Raw genomic sequence first — 27350 nt, 5'->3', positions numbered from 1 at the left:
CACTCCCTGCAGCTGTGTGCTTGAACTGGTGTTACATCCTCCTGCATCACAGGCACAGAGGAAACAGGTGCCCAGTTTTGTCCCCAGCACTTTTTCTGCAGTGAAATGTTATTTTTGCGTGATGTCTTTAAAATGCTTCCCTCTCTTTCTTCCTTTGCTGTAAGGAGTGAAGATCTGAGTCAGCACATGTGAATACATGGGCCTGGCTCCTGGCATGGATTTTGGGTTGGGGAAGTTGTTTAAATTACTCATGTGGAAATTTTAACTTTCCCCTTTCCCCTTTGCCCCTCACCAAGCCCTGGGGGCATCTGTGGTCCCACAGCTGGGATATGGAAAGATCTCCAGAGGGAAACTCCACCAGCCAACCCCAGCCTGCAGAAAGGGACTGTGCAGAAAGGAAATCCAGAGGATTTGTTGCTTTTATCTCTTTTCATCTCTGAGTTTATTAAAGTGCAAATGTCAACCATGGAGACAGCTATCACATGCAGTGCAGTACACCGAGAAACACTTTCCACACCATAAATGGAAGGAAAAAGGCTTCCTTGTGATTATCTGATGCACAAAGGACAAAACTGAACCAGGGCTCTGTGCCCTTCCATAACAAAAATACTACAGCCATGAATTGGGAAACAAAACCCTCTCCAGGCCCTCCGTTGACAAAATGGAAAATATCAAGAAGGATGGAGTGTTTATAGAGCTCAGGGGTTTTCTTTCTGAGCTTCATGCTACTGATATGTTTGAAAGGATGCTTCTACTCAGAACTTTCTAAAGTTCAGTATCTTTCTCTTAATATTGTAAATACATAATATTATAAATCATAAATACTCCTCAGAGTATGAATTTAAGAACTGCAGTGGACAAGTCCCGTTTACCTCTCTCATAGAGCTGAGGTTTGTCTGCCCAAAGATGCTGGGCCAAGGACACCACAGAGATCCTGGGATTCAGTTTTGCTTTGTGCTCTAAAAGAAAAAAACAAAAACAAATGCATTGAGGTACAAACCACGTGAATATAACATGATAATACAGAACACATGAACATGCTTTCAGCAACAAGAATAAATATTACCATGGCTACAGGATCTACTTCACAGCTTTGTGAGATGAGGATAAATAAACTATTTCCAAACTTGAAAAAAAAAAATTATCAGAGATGAGTCTTACAAATAAACTTTGATTTTCAAATTAAGGCAGCTTCAGCAGGAACTTCAAGGCTTTTGTTGAAAACAGACTTTTTCTAACACCAAAAGGGTACTCGTGCTTTGCAGGTAGAGCTCTGATTCACAGTCTAGTTCTCCTAATTTTGACAATTAAAATGAGCAAAGCCGTGCATCGAATACCAGGTGTGCTCTCTGCAAAAGTCAGTGTTCCATCAGTAGGTGTAACGTGGGAACCCTGAAACCCAGTTCACCTCTCAGGCATGGGACTGAGGTACCTCTGGCTGAATCATTAACTCCATGGCCGGGAGGCAGACTGGGAATTCAGAATTACAAGAAGCTGTTGCAATTTTTTTTAATAAGCAAATGATGAAAAAGGGATATATAAGGGGAGGGCTAAGGAAGCCAAAGGAAAGCACTAAATGAAAAGCCCATAGCAAAGTAAAGACCTTAAGAAAGGTGACTCTAGTAAGGTCCATCATATACCTGGAACAAAACCAGACCCTAAAACTTTCCAGGAAAGAAACAGCAGGAGCTCGAGCGGGGGGTGGCTTGGCTCATCCAGATGTGCGATTCTTCTTCCCTCTCTCCTCTCAGCTAATAAAAGGGTGAAGCCAAATAATTGCACAACAAATGGTACTTCAAGTATTTAGAAACATGGCCTGCATGTCTCAGAGGGGGGATCCTGCATGAGCTGGGGAAATTGTGCACCTCGTGAAACAAAGCTGCCACTTCCAGCAGCCGCGGCGCGCAGCGAAGGCACGAGTTCATGTCCTGCACTCAGCTCCCTCCTCCTCCTGCAGGGCTGCACGCTGACAGTAAAGAGCAGTGAAATGAAAAGGAGTAGACAGAAGGGTTATTTTGTTCAGACCTCATCAATTCCAACACGAATGCCACTATAATCACACACAGAAACGCACACACAGCACACGCTAACCAGCTGGTTCACGTTTTTACAACACTGCCCATGGATTCCCCTGTGCTTGTACACACCTCGTGAAATGCTAAACTGGACACACAGCTGAAGATGCATTTCTGACCCGTTGAAGGGGAAAAAAAAAAATATCCTGCTGCCTTTACCTGCTCAGCTCCAGCTCCTGGAAATAAACCTGCCCCAAACCCCATCAGCAGCAGGGCTTTGGCTGGGGGGGTGGAAAGGCAGGATTCTCACAGCTCCTGAAGCCACTTCCCCTCCCATCCCTGGCCAAGCCCATGCCAAGCCTGATGGGGTGAGCTAAGCTACTCATGGGCTTTACCTAAAAGAGGGTGTAAAAATAGCATTCCCTTTGTCCAGGTCCTCTCAGAGGCTGGGATTAGTGAGGGGTGGCAGTGTCCAGGGCACACACCTGCCCTGCTGGAAGAATAAAGCTGAGAGGTCAACGACAGGGATGCCACCTACATTTTATATATATGCATATATAATATTTACATATATATAGCTTCCAAGAAGAACAGCAAAAGGTATTTTTGAATTAACTCATCCAGGAGCTGGAGGTTTCTGTTGGAGCCTATCTGAACTCTTTATCCTTTGCATTTTGTCTCTCTCCCCCTCTGGCTGAAGCAAAATTTGGGTGAGCTTGCGGCTTGCAAAGCACAGCTGTTCAGTGGCTTCTGAAGAATTGCACTTGGAGTAATTCAAGTTTCTGTAGTTCAAATATTGTCTACCCTGCTTTTCCCGACGCTTGTGCATGTACCAGCATAACTCAAAAAGAGCTGACCACAGTGTAACAGTGTGGAAGTTAAACTCTTCCTCTGGAAAATGTAACTGGAGGTCAGCAGCTCCTCTGCAGCTGGGAAACACAACACAGCCTATTTGAAGGTAAAATAAATAATAAAAAGAAGTGAAAGTCCTCAGGTTGTTCCAAAGTGCAGCACGGATTTGGGCAAGGCTGTGATGGACCAGTCAGTCCAATGTGGCCACTGGGGAGGTGCTTCCACCAGTCCTGCTCCTTCCACTGCCTCTGCTGACCCTGAGCAGGGAAGTGCTTCATCTCTTTGTGTCTCTGCATATGGAAAGCTGAGTAACTCTGACTGCCCTGCACGCAGGACTGGTTCTGCAGATCCACACAGCAGTTAATGTTTGCACGGGTCAGAGAAGGTGCCAAGTGCCACAAGGGGCTTATTCTACAACCTAGAAATCCCACCTGCCTCCAGGAAGCAAATATTTCCTCCCAAGGGCATTTGCTGCTGCTTAATACTATTAGTTCTGCTGGGTAGGAAATCCCAGAGGACAAGAGTCAATTTGAAAAAAGACATCAGTACATCAACCTGCTCCTGAGCCCCAGACTGGAACACTCCAGCCCCTTGTCAAGGGGGCTACAGGTGCTGCCAGGACTTGGCAAGATGATCAGCTGGGAGTGAAGCTTTGAAAAGCCTTTAACATTTGAAATACATTTCACTCATTGCTGTTTCCTGGATGGAAATTAATGCCTGGCCCTACAGCTGCTCCTGCTCCCCTGCAAAGGGGTTTATCCCCATCACTCCAAACCTTTCAGGGCTCTTTGCTCATCTCAGCCTTGATCCAAAAGCTGCTGAAGGGCTGGGTGTTCCTCAGCTTTGACTCTGGGGTGGGGTTTCTTTTTGTTTTTTGTTTTTTTTTTTTTGCATGCAGGAGTTTGGATTCTCCATCCAAACTCACACCACAGCACTGGGGACACAAATCACCTGGCAGCCACCAGGCACAGCACCAAAGCCATCCTCACCCCAGAGCAGTTATTTAATAATCATAATGTAATAAAAGGCTCGTTACAAAACCTAGGAGCACTACAAATATTTCCAGTATTTCTTACAGTCCAACCACTGCTGTGTTGGATTTAGTGTTCAAGAGAAAAACTGATTTTTTTTCTTTTTTTTTTCTTTTTTTTTTTTTGGAAGCTTTCTACTTTGTGCGGCTTCTGGAAAAATTGCAACTGTAAAGTACATTAGTGAGGATCCAAGCACAATCTGTAACAAAAGTAAGGCAATTTTGTGGTTCTTTTTTAAAAAAAAGGGACTTCAAACTGAAAAAGTCCATTTAACTGCCAGTAGATGGCAAAAATATCCCGTGTTTGTCTTGATAACCTTAAATGATTAGTAAAAAAGGCTTAATTTGTTGTTCTTTTCCTTGCTTCTCATACAAACTTACAGTAAGTATAAATTAAAGTGCAACTGTACAAAAAAGAAAACCCTAGGAAAAAACCTCAAGGGGTCATAAGAAGCTATCAAAAAGACAGATTACATTTTTTTTCAAGTCGAATGACTGCATACCTGGGACCAGCAAAAGTTCTTTGCTTTGTTTCTTAAAACAGAACACAAAAGAAAAAAACCAAAACAACAGAACAAGACCAACCCCCCCCCACCCAACATATTTTTGGCAAAGCTTTCATAAAGCATTTGTTCCTTGATTAGGCTATTACTTCATAATCAAGTAAATGGAATTAAATACCATGTCAAAGCCAAGCAGATGCCAACGCTGCCCATTAGATTAATCCCGTGTAATAAAAAATAACAACTCTTTTAAACAAAGAAGTCACACATGCATTAGGGTTTACCCTTGGGTAACAAGAATTTAACCTTAAAAATCCCCGCAGTTCATCTCAAAAAATAAAATCCCATCCTTCAGATAGCCAGTAGCAAAGGAACAGTAAAATTCCGGGTTGGGAAATCCCTGCCTGGTCAGCGGAGCAGCGAAGGTCACAGTCCAGTGGGCAGCAGCAGCAGCAGGACAGGAGAGCCCTTGGGCAGGGGCAGTGAGTGTCCAGCAGCAGGGAAGGCAGATGTGGCAGTGATTTTGGGGAGGTGACAACAGGCAGAGTGTCCTAGGGGAAAGGTGAGAGGTGAGTGCTCCGGAGCTGTGCGCTGCTGATGGCTCCTGCCCATCAGGGATGATCCCAACCCTCGGGGGAAGCGCTGGGTCCTCAGGGGGGTGATCCAGATCCTGTCCTCTGCTCACCTGAGCCCTGCTTGGGATTCAGCCCCTGGAGCCCGTGGTGAGGCAGGGGAGGGGGAGCAGGCTGGAGGGAGGTGAGAAAAAGGCAATCTGCCTTCAGCTCTGAGCGTGGCGAGCAGCTCAGTGCTGTCCGGAGCCCTTGGGCAAAATAAAGCACCTTAGGGACACTCCTCTGCAAAGAGTGCACAGGGACAAAGACTGCACTTTAGGGACACTTCTGCAAAGATTGCACCTTAGGGACACTCCTCTGCAAAGAGTGGCAGGTTTGCACCAGGACCTTTGCACATCCCGCCTTCCCTGCCCATCTTCAGCAGAGGGGAAAAGAGAGGGGAGGGAGGTCATATTGCACTAGTGCAGAAGCATCTAAGCAGCTGCTGCTTTGGGGAGGAAAGTGTGAGAGAGGGTGGCACCTGGGTGTGAACACTGCAGAGCTGCTTCATCACCCTGCACTCCATCTCACAGGGCTCCCGGTCAACCCCTCTGCCCTGGCTCAGCCCAGCCTGCCCCTGCTCTGCACAGCATCAGGAAAACATCAAACCCCCTGCAGGAAGCGTGGCTATGCCTCCATTACCTCAGGATGAACCAGGGGGGAGGTGTTTTCCAAAAACTCAGTGATAATGTTTGTTACTTTACAGCCTTAACATTTCCCAATGGGGTTCACAAGGAAAGAAGAAAAAAGAGTATTGGATACATTTCGCAAGGCACAAGGAGAGAAATTAATTTCCTTGGTGCCTTGCTAGAGGGGAGCATGTTTTGGATCTGGACTTGGCTCTGTGGGGCAGTGAGGGGACGAGGAGGAGGAAGAACAAGGAAGCAAAAGAAAGGAGGGGGCAGACGAGTGGGCGCAGATCCTCACGGTGTGCAGAGGGGCCGTCAGCGGGCCAGGGCCATGATGAGGCTGGCACACATCTCGAAGAAGTCCATGGTGTGGCTGCCCAGGCGGGGGGGCACCGAGGGGATGCTGCCCACGAAGGAGCCGCTCAGGGAGCCCATCAGAGACTGGCACTCGGTGGCCGCGGCCGCGTCGATGCTCAGGCGAGGCCGGTGCAAGCCCGCGGCCGAGCAGGAGCGCTGGGGCGTGGAGGAGCCAGACCTCTGCTCCATCACCTCGTCTGGAAAAGCCAGAAACAAAAAAAAAAAGGGAGAAGAGAGGAAAAGCGGGATTAGCTCGGCAGGGGCTGTGCAGGTGAGGTGATGAAATGGGAACAGCAGCAGAGTTTGAGAGGCGTGAAAGGGCTTCTGCTGAAACGACACACGTGGAAGAGCTCCAAAACGCAGAGGATGGTTCTTAAACTTCCAGCCTCGCCCTTCTGCGTGTCCTCCATCTCCTACTCACCATCAATGCTTTTGAAGTCCAGCAGATAGCTGCGGTTGTCCACCTGGTAGAGCTGCAGGCTCATCTTCACGTAGTTGCCGGTGACGGGGTTCTTGCGGCGCACCCGCAGGTGGTAGGCGTTCACCACCTGCAAGGGGAAACCTGCCCTCAGCAGGGACACTCCAGGCAGCAGCAGGAACACTTCCTCCCTTATTTTTTCTAAATATGAGCACGACATCATCTGGGAAAAACAGTTTCTCAAAAGGACAACCACTATAAAATGAAGCAAGCGGCTTCGTTTCCTCCCATCTTTAAATATTCTTCTTAAGGCTGTGATTCACCAGCTGCTGGCTGGGGAAGCTGCAGTGACCCATCTGCCAGGCACAAAACTGATGTCTGCTCCTCCCTCAGCAGCAGCCATGGCCACATGGACCAAAAAAGTCCACTCGTGGGCCCACACACATGTACAGTGCTCATGAAATCAGGGCAAGCTGGGCAGAGCAGAGCAGCCTCCCCCATCAGCACAGCCAAACCCAGTGCCTGTGGATCAGCCTCAGGCTGAGTATTTCCCCTCTCTGCTTCCCACCTCACAATCTGCTGCATCTCATTTACAGTGAGATCTTTTCTCTGTGCTATATTTATGAAGCAACTGTGTGGATGGGAGAGTTAATTCTGATGAAGAGTCACATCTGAAGCTATTCTTAGGGTGGGAAAGGCTATTGTGAAACCTCCTCGTATGAAATAAGCTGCACTGCCTACACAGAGATGTTGGGCTGAGTTGGTTTTTGAGGCTCTAGCAGAAATACAGCAGGTTTGTTCACTCCCTGTAAAACCTTGCAGCTAAAAAATGTCTGGCTGATGTGGGCAAATGCACCTGGCCACGGTCCATCTCCTGCCTGGTGCAGGGAAATGGGGTTTCTGGAAGCTACTTAGTTTTAAAGATGTAATATTATCAAAAATAAGGAGGAGGCAGGAGGTTTTCAAGAAGTAGAACAGTGAAATGCACACAGTACCACACTAGGGACCTGGAGGGAGGAGGGGAGCCCCTCTGGTGATGAAGATCTGGGCTGAAATTCTCCTTACCTGGCTCCCAATGCTCACATCATGCTGCTGCCAAAGGCCACGAGCCAGGAGAGCTCACCTCAGGGGCTGCACCAGGATTTGGGGAGTCAGGCACAGCAGCAGAGCTCCAGGGCTAACTTAGGGATTTATTATTCCAACTTTGAAAAGGACTGTGACTAAATGTTGCACAGCCCTGGAGAAATACCTGCAGTGAATACTGTCAGTTAAAACATCTGGATTTAAGTCAAGAAGCTGAGCCCTAAACTAAAGAAGCCATAAGTATCTGAAAACACATCTGGTCTGTGAGAACTGCTGCATCTCCATCAGGGAAAAGCCACCACATCAAAGATACAAATTCTGCACCCAAGACCCCCTTGCCCCTCATCTGTGCATCCTTTAGGACAACTTGTCCTGTACCATTTCTGTCCTGACAGGACCAGGCAGAAATAACGAGAGTTCCTCTGCTCAGGAGCACTCGAGATGACCTCGCAAGGAATTAGCCACTAAAATTAGAAACGTGAACAGCTCCTCTTATCCCTGCAGCTAAACAAGGCAGAATCATCCTTCCACCTGAAGTCTTGGAGCACCTTATTTCACACCATAAAGAAACACCACAGCTAAGCACAAATAAGCACAGCTGGCACCTTAATTCAGTGAGTTTGCCTTAACAAGGAAGAGCAGGGATGATTGCAAGGTGGGGGCATTTATCTGGTGTTCCTGTCATATTTTCTAGAAAAATCTCTTTGCCCAGGATTTTGCTCCTGGGAAGCTGAGAAGCCTCAGAGAAAAATGAAAACAATAATGATCTGATTTGCTTCTCCTGTGTTTTGCTGCTTTGGAATGTATTTGGACATTGTTTATACCAACAGGTGGTTATTTCATTGGTTTCATGTGAATTGCTTTGACTTAATTGCCAATCACAGTCCCACTGTGTCAGGACTCTGGAAGGAGTCACGAGTTTTCATTATTATCTTTTTAGCATTTTGTCTGTATCCTTTCTCTATTCTTTAGTATAGTTTAGTATAGTATTCTATAATATTATATATATTTAACATATATAATAATATATATCAAATATATAATATATTGTATATTTAATATATTATATATTTAATATAATGATATATAAAACATATACTATATGATAATATATATGATATATTAAATAATAATATTGATATAATATTATATATGTAATACCATAAAATAATAAATTAACCTTCTAAGAACATAGAATTAGATGCATCATTCCTTCCTCCCTTCCCTCGTCGGGACTCCTTGCAAATACAACAATCTGGGAACAGGTGGGGGCATTTGTCTGGGAACAGGTGGGGGCATTTGTCTGGGAACAGGTGAGGCACTTATCTATCTGGAAACAAGTGAAAGCTCCCTGATTTTATGGGATAAAGGATGCTAGAAACCCACCCCAGCACTCCCTACCTTCCACTCGAAGTCCAGCTGCTTCATAGCCCGGTACACCTCGGCCATAATGTCGTAGGGCTTGCTCTGGCTGCGGATGCCCAGGTGCCACTTGGCCTTTTTGACAGTCAGGGGCTTTGGCTTGGTGGTGTTGAGGGCGTCCAGGGGGCAGCGGGCCTTGGGGCTGTCGGCAATGAGCGGCGGCATCCGCTCGGGGTGCGGCTTCACGCCCGGCGGGATGTGCAGGGCGCTGTCGTCCATGAAGGAGCCCGTGGGGGGGCTGGAGGCCAGGTAGAACTCGCTGGCCTGGTTCATGATGCGGCGGTTGTCGATGACCAGGTGGTAGGCCACGGCCAGCTGGTCCTGGGGGTCGCCGCTGTACAGGCTGTTCATCACCTCCGACTCGGTGCACTCGAACTTCTCGCACACCTCGCGCACCGCCTCGTCGTCGATGACCGTGGCGTCGTAGGAAGGGTCCTCTGGGAACAGGTAGCTGGGCAGCTCCTCCTTGAACCACTCGTGTTCCCTGGGGGAGGCACAGAGGAGCCTTGATGTGAGAGGGGAGGTGGGGAAAGCACCACCAGACAAGAGTGAACCCCAGCTGATGAGCGGGGAGCAAAACGCAGCCCGGTACAGGGACACCGATGGCACTCTGCACACTGGGTTTGAAGTGAGACTCAACACTTCCAAGGTTCCCTTTTTTTTTGATACAGAGCATCAAACCTACCCAATCCCCATGCCCAATATCCAATTCTCACTAATTTCAATGTGGTGAATGATAATTAAGTGTCTAAAACTTACACACTGCCTTGTCTATAGGCTCTATGTACTGACAGTAATCTCACCACATGTGCAGCCTCTCTAACATGTAATTAAGTCCTCTCATCCTAAGGAATTAAGGAATAAAATAAGGAAGTTTGCATGGGTTTGCTTAAAGGGTAAAATTAAGGCTGTCCATTGAAAACCTGAGAATTCCTGGAAGCCCTAGTAACATTTGTGTTCATGCTTAGCATATAGCTACATGTAATTTATATATTAAATTAGTAACTCTTGGGTTTCTCCTCCTTTTCTTTTGGATATACATTAAGTGCAATGATTAACCCCTTTATCTGGTACCCATAGGGACGTGATCTTGAAATATAATAATGAAAAATGGCTGTTGGATATTATTAAGTTCTTGGGATTATTGCAAGCTACAGCTGCTTTTGCTAAGTGCTGTTAAGAGATTTTTAAGGCTAGTTTATAATGCAATGAAATAGAATTTTAAGTATTTGTATATAAAATATACATAAAAATCCTCATCCTGTTCATCATCATTCACTTCCAGCCAGCACAGAAGGGGTGCAGGGCTGGTCCTTGAATCACCTGGGACAAAAACCATCTGGATTAGCTCCTGAAAACCACCCTGCCCACCTGCCAACAGGTGACCTCCAGGAAAGCCACCAGAGGCCCCCACGGGCAGCCAGCCCACCCCAGCCCACCTGATGTCCTTGATGGTGGCTCTCTTGAGGGGGTCCACCTGCAGCATGTGCATGAGGAGTGTGGCCACGGAGCGGTTGAGGTATTCAGGGATGTAAAACACTCCCCCACGGATCTTCTTGAACAGGGTGGGGACGTGCTCATCATCAAAAGGCAGAGTGCCACACAGGAGGGCATAAAGGATGACACCACAGCTCCAGATGTCCACCTCTGGGCCAGCATAGAGCCTGCATGAGGACAAGGAGAGGAGAAAGCTGTCACCACCATCCTCTCGTCAGTCAGGGTGCAGGGTCTGTGTCACCCCATCCTCTCTTCAGTCAGGGTGCAGGGTCTGTGTCACCTCCATCCTCTCCTCAGTCAGGGTGCAGGGTCTGTGTCACCCCATCCTCTCCTCAGTCAGGGTGCAGGTTCTGTGTCACCCCATCCTCCCCTTAGTCAGGGTGCAGGGTCTGTGTCACCCCATCCTCTCCTCAGTCAGGGTGCAGGGTCTGTGTCACCCCATGCAGGTTCTGTGTCACCTCCATCCTCTCCTCAGGCTCTGTGTCACCCCCACCTTCTCCTCAGGCTCTGTGTCACCCCATCCTCTCCTCAGTCGGGGTGCAGGCTCTGTGTCACCCCATCCTCTCCTCAGTCAGGGTGTAGATGGGGGGATCCTCTGCCAGCTCCAGCAGGGACAGATCTCCAGCCCACACCAGGGCTGCTCACGTGGCTCCCCCCCAAACCAAATGGGCCTCAGCCAAAAGTGCTCAGGGAAACGAATGGCAGGGCTGGCACTGGCTGCCCACACTCCTGTGTACCACCCTGCCTCCACCAAACTCTCCAAAAAGCCAAACCTCACATTTCCAAGAGCCCTGCCAGGCTGTTTGCTCCTTTGCCCCAGCAATTCCTGTTCATTGAACAAGGCAGATCAAGCAGCAACAGATAATTCTATCTCTGAGTGTTTATTTTTGGTGTGCTGGGATCTAAGTGCTCCTGCTTCCTACAAGCTGCCAAATGTGCTCTCTGCCATCACCAACTCAGGACACCCCAAATAATACAGCTTTGCTGCTCCTGCTCATCTCTTTTTGCTACATCTGATGCCTCCCCAGAGATTTTGGGAGGCAACACTTGCCCTTGGGCTGTGAGGCCCAACCCAAATACAGAAGTTGAAATGCACCTACAGAAGTGTCTTCATGAAACCTCAGCATGCTGCACTTGCTCCTCCTGAAAAGCATCACTGCAGACCTATCAGTGTGGAGGAAATCACGCTGGTCATGCAGGTGACCATTCTCTGAACATCCCCAAAACACTTGGTCTGCTTCTCCAAGGGTGAGAGTTTCCCTGCTGAGGCCAGGGACAGCAGCAAAGCCATTTTGGAAAGGCAGAGGCTGAGCTGGATGCCTCCTCAGCCCTGCCTCCATGCCCAGCTCCCACAGATCAGAAACCTGATTCTTTCACTGGCAAGAGCACTGCCTGAACAGTTTTTTGGACCTTTAAGCCCACATGAAATGCACGTTTATGGCTCTGAAGCCTGAGCTGTCACACTGTGCTGCTCTTGTGCTCTATCAGGGCAGGCAGCAGGAGCCAGGAGTCAGCTCCCCCCTGCCCCACAGAGCCACCAGCAGGGCAGGGAGGCTGGATGGTGCCTGTCCCCCCCAAATGCAGCTCTGAGAAGAGGCCAGCTTGGCACATTGAGCAGGGCCATGAAACTCAGGCAGCCCTGGGCCTGCAGGTGGGAGTGGTGAGGGAGGGATGCAGCTGCAGCCAGCCAAAAAGTGCAACCTGTGGGCTTGGTTTTGGTTTTCATTCTTACTTACGTTGTCACTAAGCTGCATTGCCTGGACCCTTGGAACACTCGAGGACTAAATCCTCCTTGCTGATCTATCTTGTCTCCTATACAAATTGAAAAACACGTGTCTGGCCTCCACTGAGATGGAAATGCTATTTTTTTGGCATCCCAGTAGTTTCTTGCTTTGTCCCCTTCTTGACAATGAGGATTTACTTGGTTTCATTTCACACACAGAGCTGTAGTCACAACAGGTTTTTGGATGCTAGTCTAATTCCTAGGATGCTCTGCCAAAACTTGCTCTGGTGTAAACAGGGATAAAATAATCAAAATCACAGCAAACACATTCTGAACAAAATGTTCTATTTAAAAGCCACAGATATAGGCAAAAATACACTGGATTGGGAAAAGTAAAGCTCATGGCAAAGGGAAATCAAAATAAAATAGGAGCAGATAGTGAGATGAGCAGTTTGAAGGATCATTCAGAGGAGGGAAATTTGAAAATCTGTATTTGCAATCTTTGCTAAGGTATTACAGAGAGAATTAGGGCAAAATGTACATTCTATATAATTTCTGTTCCTGACAGCAAAATACAGGAGGCAACATTTCTGTATCAACACGTGGAAGTCCAATTCAGCCTTGTGGGGTGTGCCCAGCACTCCATGTGCTGTACAGATGTTCATGCTGAGAGATGCAACCACAGAGGAGGTTTGTCAATTCAATGAATCAGCTCAAAACAAAGCTCTGAAGGTTGAACTGACTGCCACAGCCAAAACCCCAAGCTCAAGGAACCAGAAGACAAGTATTTTCTTTGCCAGTGTTGGGAAGGGATTAAAGATCTTCCTGCTCCTTTTGTTAGTGAATGGTTTTCCTCATTAACACCGTGTTTTATATTACAGGTGGGCAGGAGAGGAGGGGGTGGCCTGGAAAAGCCTTTCCACCTGGAACCTCAGTATTTGCATCCAAAGAGTCATTTTCACCCTCTTTAATTAGCAATATAAACAGTCAACATCTGGTATTAATAATTCCTCCAAAGTAAACACCTGTAGCAAAACACGGTTTGCTATTACAGCTACTGAGAAGTAAAACAAGCAAGAAAACCTTCGGATCTTTGCCAACAGATTCACCCAAACACAAAATCCAGGTTGGAAGGATTCAGCTGCTTTTACTAGACGTGCAAAGCTGTTTCCAATACCAAGAACAAATTCAAACTCCATGTGATCACATAGACTCTGGTGAGAAATGGAATGTCTTACCTCCCAGAGATGACTTCAGGGGCTGCATAATTTGGGGAACCACAGCTGGTACGTAGAAATTCACCATCTGACATCATGTTGGACAGTCCTAAAAAAACCAAAATGCTTATTACACACTGATGTTTGATCTGAAGGTCCAGACACGCTGTGTGACATGTGTCACACAGAGGAAAGGCAGGGAAGTGGAGTGGGATATTTGGAAGGGAACTGTTGATATAATTTAGATAGACTTCTCTGAACTGATTTGAAAATTATTACTTTTGTTATTATTGTTGTTGTTGTTGTTTGTTATTTTTGTTGGGTTGGGTTTTTTTCCCACATCCAACCAAGAAATATTCACTCCAGGCCAATTTTGCTCCTCTATGTTGCAAATCCCAGAGCACAGAGGAGAAGAGACATAATTCATCCCAGAGCAGTCACTTCATATGGCAACTGGGGCTGTGAAATGAGTAAATCTTCAGAAGGATTTACATTGCTAGAAAGGACTCACCAGGACAGAGTTGGTAGCCTGGGTATTTTAATGGATTTCAACCCCTAATACCACTTAGAGACTCCTGTTACTGCTGGTTGTAAAATGAACTGAGGCCAAGAGCACATGGCCAAACAGAGGGAGAGCATGCACGAAAATAAACACACACAGCCAGCTCCCCCTGAATCAGCTGCACCCAGCCTGCCTCAAACACAAATTAGGTAAATCTGACGTCGGGTGATTACACTAAAACACAGCAGAGATTTACAAATCCTCTGCTCCATTCTCAGTGCCACTACAGGAGCAGCCTGCAGCAGGTAATCCCTGCTGCTGCAGGAAGGGCAGTGTTGGTGAGCGTGGGATTTCCAGGTGGCTGGGGCAGCAGGCTCTGCTGCTCCCTGGCCACACTCCAGTGCCTCTGGAATGCTGCTGGGCACATTCACATACCAAAATCAGCTATCTTTGCATTCATATGTGCATCCAGCAGCACGTTCTCTGGCTTCAGGTCCCTGTGCACCACCATGTGCCTGTGGCAGTAATCCACTGCAGACAGGATCTGCTGGAAAAGGCGTCGAGCTTCTGCCTCCTCGACCTGCGGGCACAGCAGAGGGAACAGCGCTGGGGCTTGGTGTGCACTCAGGCAGGGGAAGGTTGCACTTAGCAGAGAGCCAAAAAAGCTTCCAGAGTGCAGAGGGAAAATCTCAGAGGGCCTGAGAGCAGAAGCAGCAAATAAAGCAGATTTCTCACCCTTGTATTCTACAATGTGCCAGCGTTTGAAAATGATACAGCCCTGAGATGAAAGGTGAGACCTCAGCTCAGCTGAGATGTCAACAAGAATTTAAAGGTGGCACCTATCAGACAGTGGCCTGCTGTCCCAGTGGGACTGGTACAGATCCAGGCTGGACAAAACACCACAGAGGACGTTGCTGGGAGCAATTCCTTATGGACTTCCTCTGGAAGCAACAGGTGAAGCTGGAATATCGTGGTGATTTTAATTACCTGTGTAGCTAATAAAGTTGTATGAGCTATATCAGAGAAACTATATTTTCAATTATTATTTTACTGTTGAATTCCAAAAGACTCCCTCCATGAAAAACTGAGTTTATCAGAAAAGATCCAAATCAGCCACTGAAAAGATCTAGATGGGTAACACGTGTGAGAAATCAGAACTGTACATAGGAAAGAAAACTGAGCCAGCTCCATTGACCACTACACTAATCTAGCCCAATCTGCAGTAAATGTATTGATTTTGTAGCACAGAGAGGGAACATGTGCTGGGCTGATCCTTCACCTGAACCCTTTTTCTGGATGTCCACTTTGGCCCATTTTTACCTCCTTGCCCTGCAACTGCTCCACGGGGCAGACACCAGCGATTTTCCTTCTAACCAAAATCTCACATTTCACAGGTGATTTATACCCAGTGGGACTGCTGGCATTTGAAAATGTTGCTCAGATAAGCCACATCCTTGAAAAGCCTTCAAAGAGCCTGACATGGAACCAAGAGGGGGCTCTGGGAGAGGTGAATGACAGGAGTGGAGACCACACCAAGTGGTCTTCCCCCTCCCATGCCATAAATTTGCTGCTGATCCTGGGGGTTTTGAGAGGCAACCTATAGCTAAAAATCACAAAAATAAGCCAGTTTTCCAAATATTTGCCCTAAGCAACACGTTACCTTGGATATTTTGGTTTGAGGGTCAAAAATACACCAGAGAACACTGCGAAAAATCACACACAAGTTTTGTGCGAGCCAGTACGAGACACCCCAGATGGGGTTGCTGTGAAGCAACTTCTATTTTGGGCCTTAACCTTAACTGTGCTCCCTTGAGCAGTGATTTTGCTCCTGAACACCCTCCTCTTCCCACACATGTGCTGGGGCTGGCTCAGGACTGGCACTTACACGTCCGTGCTTACAGATGTAATCAAACAATTCCCCCCCGGACACGTATTCCATGACCATGAAGAAGTCTGTTGGTGTGCTGATGACCTGGTACCTTCAAAAACACAAGCAGATTTAAAAAAAAAAAATACATCATTAGGAACAGGGAAAGGCTTTTAAACAGATTATTAATTCCACATCAACACTTCAAATAAGGATTTGTTTGGATCTTGCATTTCTAACAGCTTTCCACTTCTGAAAAGCTGTCTCTCGTTTCCAGTATAATCTTTCACTTGTCTGTGGAAGGACCTCTTTTCCAGACCTATGATCTTCCTTCAGCCCTTTAAATAATCCTCTGAAATATCTGCCAGGCAATCTTACCACATTTAGGACTGCCCTGACTTTCAAATTTCCATTTTGGGTAAGATCTGCAACAACAGCTTTAGAAATGAAGTCCTGGCTAGCTGAGGGCAAGGAGAGGATCCATCTGGTCTCCCTCATATCAAGATAAAAAAGAGATAAAGAGTTCTAGGCACTAGAGAGAACTTCCTCTGGACAGGTACAGAAACAAAAAGGAGACCCCCTGAAGTTATTTTTCAAATATTAAATCTCTCCAGAATGGGGGGAAATCCTTCTAGAATGGAGGGAAAAACCCAGGGTATCACCTTCAACTTGCAGATTTATTCTCCATTTTCCTTCAAAATGATCCCTGAGTGCTGCAAAGACATTTCAGTGTCCCATCTGGAACAAACTGCCAGTGATCACTGAGGTCAATGCAGCCCCAGGAATTCACAGCAGCACCAGCTGGGACCTCCCTCTCTCTTATTTCAGATTCATTGTTTTGTTCCTGTTGTTTTGGGGTTTTTTTTCATATGAATTTCATTACTTTTTACAGGACTGTAATTTGAAGCAAAGAGATTTCAGCAATTTTTAAGAGGGTGGCAAGGGAATGTGGGATACTCCCATAAAAATCAACACCATCAACCTCATTTTTCTGAAGAGCTTTGGACCCAGACATCTAAGCTACTGTTAATTGCCCCAGTATTTCTTTTATATACATTAAAAATCTTATTGAAAGAGGTTTTTGTGCCCCAGTCTCCTCACATCTTTATCACTGTATTTCATGAATGCAACATGTATCACAGGACACAGATATTGTCAAACTGGATTTAATTTTTACTGCTTTGACAAATGTGTGAACAGGATTTGACTTGCAGGATGCTGGGCACACAGCTGAGGAGTCTTGCTGGCGCTTTTTTCATGAAATAATACCAATCTGTTCTCCAATAAATCCATGGAACTGTGAAGTTACTCTAAAGTCAACAGTTGCTGCACGGTTAGTTATTTAACTGTAGAGAGAATTTGTTTTCCCTTGCCTCCAAGTCCCAGGTATTTGCTATATCTCATGCCAGTTTTAAGGCTGACCTAAATGTCAACTTACCCTTGCAGTTACCATTCAACAGCTTTCTTTTATAGGAATGCCAAAGATATTATCGAGTGCCTCATTAATGTGGGCTGGCTGCACAAGCTGGGGATTGAGCAGGAATCCCAGAGGCTGCAGTGCAGGTGCTGATTTACGACCCCAACTCAGGTTCATCAAAGTGGAGACTTTCAAAACTTATGTCTGAATAATAAATTTTGAAAGAAGAAGAAGAAAAAAAAAAAAATGTTCTTTTAAGCTCTGGCTAATCAGTGCATTAAAACATAAATCCTATTGAGTGGAGGCCAAGGTTGCACTCTCAGAGCCTGACCGTGCTGCAGTTCATGGAATCATGGAATGGTTTGGGTTGGAAGGGACATTAAAGACCATCCAATCCCAACCCCTGCCATGGGCAGGGACACCTTCCACTGTCCCAGGTGGTTTAAAGTCCCATCCAAACCTTGCCTTGAACGCTTCCAAGGATGGGGAAGCTTCTCTGGGAAACCTGTGCCAGTGGATCGCCTAACACACAAAAACTTGAGGAAACCCAATTTTGAGTGCCCTAATCCATCTCCTGAAGGCCAGCCAGCTGTGTGTGAGAGGTCTCTGTGCAGAGAGGAGCAGCTGCACACGTGGCAGGGAGGGTACTCACAGCTTGATAATGTGAGGGTGCCGGAAGAGTTTCAGGTTTTGGATTTCTCGTTTGATCTTCCCCACCACATCCAGGCTGCGGATTTTCTGCCTGTTCAGTATTTTCACTGCCACTTTGTGCCCTGTCAGCTGGTGCTCACCAACTATTAGAGACAGAGAGAGCATTGCAAAGTCACTAAACAGTGCAGCAGGGTTCACACAAGCAGCTTGGGGCACTGTAAGCAAAAAGCCGCTTCTGAAGGGGAAAAAAGCAGAAGATGAGGGTGTGAAATATTTTAAAGTTTTTGTCTCCTCACTGTTTTCCCAGTGGAGTCATAGAAGGCAGAAGAGAGGGGACTTATCTGCCAAAAGCACTCCACTAAATAAGAGTGAGTTGCTGGAGGAGGCCATACCCCAAGCTAATTTGCAAGGATTTATAGCATGTAAAAGCTATAATAATCAGAAACAGATATATTTAAATGGCAGAGGAGAATCTCCACCATAACACACTGGTAGACAAAATCCTTCATAAACCCAGCTTTAAAACTAGACCATCACACTTCTTTTTTTTTAAAAAATGGTATGGGGATTTTCCTTGCCCAAAATAGGACTGCAGGATTTGCATTACTAAAATGAATTTCTATTTATACTTCCCCCAGCGTGCTTCTTGCTTTGATGACAAGCTGCAGGAACACTGCTGGACTGCAGCAGCAAACTCTGCTTTTAGGAAGGATGCAAACTCCAATATGGGTTTTTTTTTTAAAAATGCACTTGGTGCATTGAGATGCTGATGTTTATCTCCTGTGTTCAGGGAAAAATCATACCCATAAACTGGGAGGAGCAGCGCCACTGTCACTGGGGGAATTGTAATTAATGATGTGAAACTAATTCAGCGCGGGATCCGTTTGTTATCAATAAACAAACCACACACACAAAAAAAAAATCTCCCAGGAAGCAAGATTTATATTGAAATAGCAAGATTTATATTGAAATAGAGAGAAGAAAGAGCTTAAAATGTGGTGTTTATACCCAAAAGGGTTTCTCAGAATAAGCTGCCCCTTCTCAGCATTTTCCAACATGATATTCAACAGTGACACACGGATGGTTTCCTAAAGCCTGCACAGAAAAACCTGCTTACAGTAAATATTTGTGCTCTCTAATTACCAGCATCACCCTTCCAGTGCAAGGAGTTAATTATTGCCAGCAAACCTTGTTATTACATTATTAGAGCCTGTAATTTTGGCAGCCCTAATGAGCTGATCAGAAGCACCCGGGGTGAGCAGGAGGTGTGAGAAGGGCAGGGCAGCAGCACTCAGGGCACACCAGGTCACTATTATTAGCCACCAGATAAGACCTGCCAGAGATTCTTTCCTCAAGAAGAGCATCCTAAAAATAAAACACTTTACTGCCCTTGAAAATTAAAGCACCACTTTGCATGTCCATTTTATTCCTCGTAATACTTAAAACTACTAGATGGTGGAATGAAAATAAACTCAGCTTTGCAGCAGAGATGCAATTTAGGGATTAGCTGAGGGCTGGAGGAGGCAGATAATTCCTCAGAGGGCTGTAAATAGTCCAGGGAGGCATTTTCCCTGGTGAATCCTCAGGGAGAGGAGAGCAGGGCAGCGCTGCAGGGAGGTGAAGCAAAGTTTTTTCACTGAACTAGGAGGAAAACCCTGATTTCTACCACCCTTTGTTTCAGGACAACGCTCTCTGGCCTTGCCTCAGCATATGCTTTGAAATTTTTTTATTATACACTAGGGAGGAAAAAAAAAAAAAAAGGCCATGCCCAGAATGAATAATTATTGTTTTTAATACTATTGCCAAATAGTTCATCCCCTTTCCCATCTGTGACAAACAACGTGTAACTCTGCAAAGGTTTGCTAGCACAAACACATTAATAATTAAAAATAAACAGCCTATTTTGTAATCCATCTTTTGCTTACAGTAAGCATTGGATACAGAGATATTATTGTTTCTGTCCCCAGTGACTGGTTGAGCCTCCTTGAACTCGGTGAGAGAGAGAGACAAAGAGGGAACACAATCTCCTGTGTGGTGGGAGACTCTCAAGCCTTTGAGGGCTCTCTGGACTGCAGGAATTCACACACAGGCAGTGTGAACAGCCCTCCCTCTGCTCACAGAGTCACTGAAGCCCAGGTCCATCCCAGAAGTGAGGGGCAGTCCCAGGTCTCCCCCAGGCATGGCAGAGGATCCTCACCCCAAGGTGAGGACACCTCCTTCCCTCCCACTGCCTCCCCAGATTCAGAAAGTGGAAAGGGGACTCTTGACATTTGCTTATTTTTATAAAAGGAAGGAAAAAAAAAAAAAAGAGGAGGAATAGTGATTATAGCACCATGAGCACAGATAATAAATAAACAAACCCCTTGACAGCATGGATTTCTGCATCACTTTCTTTATCCTGCCAGCTCAGGCAGCACAAGCAGTCAACATCTTTGCAAATGCTTCAGGGCAATGTAGGAGCTCTGTGGAGGGGTGAGGAAACTCCTTCCCTATCAGCTCTGCTGGCCCTTATCTCAGCCCAAAGGGAACAATGAAATCCATCCCAAGCATATATTTAGCAATGCTGTGTTAATTCTGCTTGTGTGTTGTCTCAGCCTCTCCCTGTCCTTCCTCCTCTCCTTTAGTTTATCTTCCCTCTGACACCAAGTTTGTCTTTCAGCAGCAATGCCACAGTGCCTGGGAAAAAAATGGGATCTGATCCCAACTGGAGCCCATGGAGGTGACACAAACACAACCCAAGTCCTCAAGGGACCACAAATCTGTCACTTTGGTGGCAAACAAGCCAGGCAAAGGAGCCACCAAGGATGCCACGGGCAGCATCACACAGGGAGAATATCTGGGTTACTACTGTGAACCTCACTGTGGTCACAGCAGAGCTTTTGGGGACCCACAGGGTGGGACAAGCCCACAGCAAGCACAATTTGTCTCATCTGTTCCTGCCAATCCCCTGGGAAGGAGATGCCACCTCCTTCCTCCAAGGCTCTGCTAAACTCCCAAATCCAAGACCTCCACAGTTCTATTTCTGCAAATTATTCTGATTTTCTGCAAATTAGATTTTTTTTTTTCCTGCAAATAATTCTATTTTCTGTAAATTATCTTTGGCCTGGAGGACAGGGAAAATAACAACATTTGGTAAAAATGCTGTGTGGTAACTTCAAGCCTTGACATGACACCTCCTGTCCATCCACCACATCAGCTCCTGCCACCTTCCTCTCCTCTAACAGAGGCTGGGTCCTCATCCCCACTTCCAGATGGAATTTCAGTGTTAGCACCAAAACTCTGCCCTCAGCTGCCAGCCTCTTTGCTCCCCTCCATGCCTTCAGTGGACTTTCTGTAAATGAGATCAAGAAACTGAATGGGCTTAAAACAAAACAGTTTCTTGCAGTGTTCAGCCAGTTTTTAGGAGGATGTCCCAGGCAGTCAGGGACTTTTTCTGTCGTGTCTCTGGCTCCTGATGGCTCAAAATGACTCCTCTGCTCCAGCCATGGGTTGAAACCCTGGTTTGTACCCCATGTCACTAAATCCTCCCTTTTATTGCCATTTCTTATGTCCCTAATAACAATAATCCTGAACAACTGTAAATTATGATTTCTTAACTTTGACGAGTAAGGCAACAAAAGGCACCAAAACCAGAACCTTGTGCAAGGCAGAATTTGAAGAAAACACATCAGCAACAAGAAATGTCACTGATGGCACCTGACTTCTCCCTGAAACAGCAATTATTATACCCAATACCCAATGCTTGAATCTATCAACAAAAACCCCTACTTTTCTCAGGTGAATACAAGTTTTTCTAAAACTCATTCGATTAAAATGCTGTAATTCTATATAAATGGGAGATTCCATTTCTTCATTTCAGTTCCCAGTCTCAAACACAAACCTCACCTGTCAGTTGTAAGCAAAGTATTAAGGGAAAAAAAACATACAAAGGGTACCACTCACCTATAAAGGATTTTGAGCTAGGAAATCTCTTTTATGTTATTTGAAATATTTCTTTGGAAAACGTCTGTTTTTACCACACTCGGGTCATATGTGGGGTAGGGGGTATTTGTGCTAGTTTAGGGAAAAAAAAAAGGGTATTGTTGGCAAGTTTAAATTGGTCTGCAAGGAAAAAAACCTGCCTTTGGAGCAGTTTTGAGGTCTGCTACTACACACGAGTGATTTAAATGGTCCTTACTGTTAGAAGTATTTATTCTGATAATTCTTTAGACAGTAAATTTGTGGTTTGGGATTATACACAGCAATATATTTTTAGGGGCGTGATTAATGGCCACAGGTGGACTTAGCTGCAGTGGTTGTGGTGGTTTCTTTCATCTGCTGTCAATTTGGGTTTATTTTAAAACTGGGGGCAGGCACAGCACCCCCTTTGCCCAGCCACATCCCAGTGGGGTGAGGGGACACTGAGCTGCTCCCCCAGCTCGTGCTAAACCAAATTCCAACGGGGAAACACAGCTCAGACACTGAATTTTGTTGGTTTTCTGGTTTTTTAGTGCCTTGTTTAAAAACTGAAATTTGCACGTAATGGCAGAATCCACAGGGAAAAAAAGAAATGCAAATATTTGCAAACCTCAGAGCCAGGTAAAGCAAAGCCCTCAGGATGTGAGCTGGCTGCTCTGGCATGGCTGGACAAGGAATCCCTGTGTGGAGCCCCCATCCTGCAATCCTGGAACAGTTTGGGATGGAAGAGACCTTAAAGTTCATCTCATCCCTCCTCCTGCCATGGGCAGGGACACCTCTGACTACCCCAGGCTGCTCCAAGCCCCATCCAGCCTGGCTGTGAATATTTCCAAGGATGGGGCAGTCACAGCTCCTCTGGGCAACCTGTGCCAGAGCCTCCTCACCTGCACAATTTCTCATTTTGAGACAATTTCAAATTTCGAGACACTCTAATGACTCATAATGCCTTTTATTTGCAGGTAGTTGATAATTAATTCATTTAAAAATGGAATTTGCAAACTGGAAGCCTTTTTGAGAGAAGCGCTTGATTAAGTTACTACAATGGAATCTTCATGCAACTTGGTCCACGAGGATTAAGGATGACAAAATATATTTACATGAATAAAATACTGATTTCATTGATGATGATAATGCTGAGACTAATAGACTTAATTAATAATTATTTACAACACAATAGAGATAGTTATAACCAGTAGTTATTACTAGTAGTTTCTGTTGGGAACAATTTCTCCCCAACACTTCATCTAACCCTGCCTTCTGTCAGCACCAAGCCATTCCCTCTGCCCCACCACTCCACGCCCTGCCAGAAGTCCCTCTCCAGCTCTGTCGCAGCCCCTTTAGGCACTGGAAGGTGCTCTCAGGTCTCTCAGGAGCCTTCCCTTCCCCAGGTGCAGGCGCAGCCCGTCCATCCCTGCCCCTCCATCCCGCGGGGCGATGCTCGGAGCGCGGCGGGGCAGCACCACGAACCGCCTCGGTTCTGCCTCCAGGAGCACCCCGGAGCACCTGCGGGCCCTGGCAAGGACGGCAGCGCATTCCCGGCACGGAGGGGCAGGATGCCGGAGCGCCTCCAGCCTGCCCAGCACCTCCCTCCGAGCGCGGCAGCCAAGTTCGGGTGGGTGCTGCTCGCAGCACGGGCTCCGGGGGCTGTGACAGCCCCGAGCACCGAGGGGCCAGCGCTGCATCTCCCACCGCCCCGAGCACCGAGGGGCCAGCGCTGCATCTCCCACCGCCCCGAGCACCGAGGGGCCAGCGCTGCATCTCCCACCGCCCCGAGCACCGAGGGGCCAGCGCTGCATCTCCCACCGCCCCGAGCACCGAGGGGCGAGCCCTGCATCTCCCACAGCCCCGAGCACCGAGGGGCCAGCGCTGCATCTCCCACCGCCCCGAGCACCGAGGGGCCAGCGCTGCATCTCCCACCGCCCGCCCGCCACCGCCGCATCCCCGCCCGTGCGCCCCGGGCACGGCTCCGCCAGCCGCTCCCCCCGGGATGCCGCCCAGGCAGCGGAGCCCAGGGAAGGCAGCGGAGCCCAGGGAAGGCAGCGGAGCCCAGGGAAGGCAGCGGAGCCCAGGGAAGGCAGCGATGCCGGCGCGGAGGCCGCGGGAGCGGGAGGAGGGAGGCGGCGGCGAGGGGCGCTCCCGGCTCGGCCCGGCCCCGCCCGCGGCCGCGGTACTCAGCTCTTGACTTTGCCGAAGGTGCCGACCCCCAGCGTGTCCCCCAGCACGTAGTGGCCGATCTTCACCCGCCCATCGTGCTTCTGCTTCTCGGCCATGTTCGCCCCCCGCCGCCGGACCACAATGCACAGGGCCGGGCCGGCGGGGCGGGGAGCGGCGCCGAGCGGAGCGCGGCGGGCCCGGCCCGGGGGCGGGGAGCGCCCGGCGCCGCCAGGTGCGGCCGGCGGGGAGGGCACGGGCAGCGCCCGCCGCGGGGACACCTGCGGGACACACCCACCGGGGCGGCACCTGCCGGGGCAACGCCCTCCGCGGTGGCACCGCTCGGGGCGCGTTCTCCGTGGCCACGCACCTGCCGGGGGTGGCGTGGCATCCTTCAGAGAGGCACCTGCCGGGGGTGACACTGTTCAGAGGGTACATTCTCTATTGCCATATACCTGCCGGGGGTGACACTGTTCAGAGGGTACATTGTCTATTGTCGTGCACCTGCCGCGGGTGACATAGCATCCTTTCAGAGAGGCACCTGCCGGGGGTGACACTTCTCCGGTGACACTGTTCAGAGGGTACATTGTCTATTGTCGTGCACCTGCCGGGGGTGGCGTGGCATCCTTTAGAGAGGCACCTGCCGGGGGTGACACTGTTCAGAGGGTACATTCTCTATTGCCATATACCTGCCGGGGGTGACACTGTTCAGAGGGTACATTCTCTATTGTCATGCACCTGCCGGGGGTGACACTGTTCAGAGGGTACCTTGTCTATTGTCGTGCACCTGCCGGGGGTGACATAGCATCCTTTAGAGAGGCACCTGCCGAGGGTGACACTCCTCCGGTGACACTGTTCAGAGGGTATATTCTCTATTGCCATGCACCTGCTGGGGGTGACACCTTCCCCGAGTGACACTGTACTCAAGGTACATTCTCTATTGCCGTGCACCTGCCGGGGGTGACATCCTTTTTGAGACGCACCTGCCTGGGGGTGACACCCTCCCCGGGTGACACTGTGCAGAAGGTACATTCTCTATTGTCACACACCTGCCTGGGGGTGACACCCTCCCCGGGTGACACTGTGCAGAGGGTACATTCTCTATTGTCACACACCTGCCTGGGGGTGACGCCCTCTCCGGGTGACACTGTGCAGAAGGTACATTCTCTATTGTCGCACACCTGCCTGGGGTGACAGCCCTTGGGAGCAGCATCTGCCACAAGGGACATCATCCTCCGGTGGCACTGTCCTCTGTGTGCACCTTCAATTGCCATGCACCTGCCTGGGGGTGACAGCCTCCTTTGGTGGCACTGTGCTCGGGGCGCAGTGACAGCCTCCCTGGCTAGAACATAAACTCTGTCTGGACCACATGAATTGTTTACATTCAAAAAAAAAAAAAAAAAAAGAAAGAATGGATGTTCATCCCAAAAAACCAGCATGATTGAACACCGAAATCGGCACCTAGCCATTCTGGAAAGCGGTCCTGCCACATTCTAATAGTGTTAATTTGTAGCTCTTTGTTTCTCATTCAGCTGCACGAAGTAGCAGAAGGCAGTCACAAATGCAATCTGTGCTCCAAGGTAATAAAGAGCTGTTTGGGAAGCTGGAACAGTGTGTGTAAACACAGGGTCCCTGATAAAATAATGACCAGCCTATGCAACTGTGCTATCATAAATAATAAAACAGCAGCTTAATTCAAGAAATCCAATAACATAAATAACTAAAATAACAAGCTGGGGGTAGAACAGAAAGGTTGCTGTAACACAAAACCGTTTATAGGATGATGAAACCATCTCTGTTCAACCAGCACAACTGATGTACATGAAGGCATAAGAGAAACAGCATTTACAAACAGCAAACTCTGGATGAGATACAATGCTACAATCTCCTGGAATGCCTGAGAAAGCTCTGCCTTCTCCAGGCAGCTGCAAAGCTGTCAGCCCGTGCAAACCTCTACCCTGCAAGCTCTGGGCAGCTCTGCTCTGCCTTTGGGGTTTGTTTGATCTCCCCTTCCAGTCCTGGCAAGCCCTGGCTCTGCCTGAATGAAACACCACACAAAGAGGTGTGAGCTCGAGCGGTGTTTGTTTAATGGTTAAACTAATATGTTTAACAAGAGCTGCTGCATGGAGATGCACTGTTCTGCTGTCCTGCTCGTTTCCTGAAAGCTGAAAATTTTTCAGTAAATCTCAGAGCAAGCTGATGCCCTGAGTGTTTCCACCGCCTCTTGACACACACAGGAGCTCTCTATTAGAAACATCAAATTATATTAATCAGTTTTTTAACTGACAGGATATATTTTGGGGGCTCAAGGTTTGCAGGTGACTCACAGAAAGGCTTTGCTTGGCAGCAAGGATGTCCCCAGGTGGGTCAGTGCCTTCCACCCTCTCCACTGCTGCTGGGAGCTGAGAGCAGAGCCTGGGATGCTCCTGGAAAGCAGCGCCAGGGCTCAGCCTTGAGAAGGTTTGCCTAATTTCCCTCTGGCTTTTGAGAACCCACATTTATGTGTGTGTATGTGTACCATGGGCTCCTCACTTGCAGACACGGGGGAAGGGAGCTGTGCTGGCAGGCAGGAGCTGGAGGGTCTCAGGAAAAGGCTGGGTGGGGCGTGTTGCTAGGAGATGGAGACTCCAGTCTGGCAAAGTGGCGCTTTTATTTTTGGTGGAGATCACACAAAATGGTATTTGACTGTGAAGCAGGGTAGAAATCTCTTCTCCTTGCTTGCATTCATCTCTGAGGGATCTGTTTTGTGTAGTAGCGTTGCAGCTCATTTAAAACACAAATCAAATGTAGACTGGATGGTGTTCAGTCCAGCTGGAGGCTGGGTGTTTGCAATCTCTGAGAATCTTTTCTTTTCCTATTTTCTTTTTCCCTGCTCATTGAGAAACCCCTTGTGTGAGCAGCAGGATATGTGTCTCTCTTTAGGGGAGGGCATCCCCACATGCCTCTGGTTCCTTTGTGGCTGGTTGTCTCTTGTTTTTTCAGTCACTGTGAGTTAGCAGTTGGGTTTTCTGGGTTTGGGCTTATTAAATCCATCCTGCCAGGGCTTGTTCTCCCTCGCTTTGGTGCCTGTGTCTCTTATTACACCAGGAGCCCCCATCCCAGCTGTCTGCATGTCCACCCTCCTCACAGACAGGGACTGGGCCATGGCACAGGGAAAGCTGCCATGGAATACCTGGCCCTTCCCTCTCCCTGGTCTGCTGCCTGGGCTGGATTTACAGGAGAAATTAGGTCTTAGTGCTAAAATGTGAGATTTTTTTGCACCTTTCTGGGGGATGCAGGAGTCCTGGGCAGAACACAGGTGGGTCCCTTGCAGCTCCCACAGAGTCTTTGGCTCGTGCTCACATTGTGCTGGTGGCTCCTCTCAGGCACCAAACTGCTTTCACTGGATAGTCCAAGGGAATTGTTTGGAAATGCAGGGCTAAGCAGCAGGATGCTGAAGGGCTGGGAG

General features: G+C 47.9%; 1 protein-coding gene across 4 annotated transcripts; it reads right to left on the bottom strand.

The window, feature by feature from the left end:
* Positions 1-410: 410 nt before the first annotated feature.
* On the bottom strand, positions 411-24172 carry PRKAA2 (protein kinase AMP-activated catalytic subunit alpha 2). Of its 4 annotated transcripts, XM_077182559.1 has the most exons (10): positions 23928-24150; positions 17796-17937; positions 15745-15838; positions 14295-14439; positions 13379-13466; positions 10360-10584; positions 8900-9404; positions 6419-6545; positions 5939-6194; positions 411-4951 (listed from the first exon to the last, which is right to left on the bottom strand). In XM_077182559.1, exons 1-9 carry the CDS (start codon positions 24019-24021, stop codon positions 5956-5958), a joined length of 1659 nt encoding a protein of 552 aa, XP_077038674.1. In that variant the 5' UTR covers positions 24022-24150; the 3' UTR covers positions 411-4951; positions 5939-5955. The 4 variants fall into 4 exon arrangements, with proteins under 4 accessions (XP_077038674.1, XP_077038676.1, XP_054494427.1 ...); XM_077182561.1 differs by having other exon boundaries at positions 411-6194; positions 23953-24172; XM_054638452.2 differs by having other exon boundaries at positions 411-6194; positions 23928-24149.
* Positions 24173-27350: the final 3178 nt, after the last annotated feature.

This window comes from Agelaius phoeniceus, chromosome 8 (assembly GCF_051311805.1).
Source record: "Agelaius phoeniceus isolate bAgePho1 chromosome 8, bAgePho1.hap1, whole genome shotgun sequence".
In the NCBI taxonomy this organism is placed as follows: domain Eukaryota; kingdom Metazoa; phylum Chordata; class Aves; order Passeriformes; family Icteridae; genus Agelaius; species Agelaius phoeniceus.
This window is presented reverse-complemented; position numbering and strand designations above follow the sequence as displayed.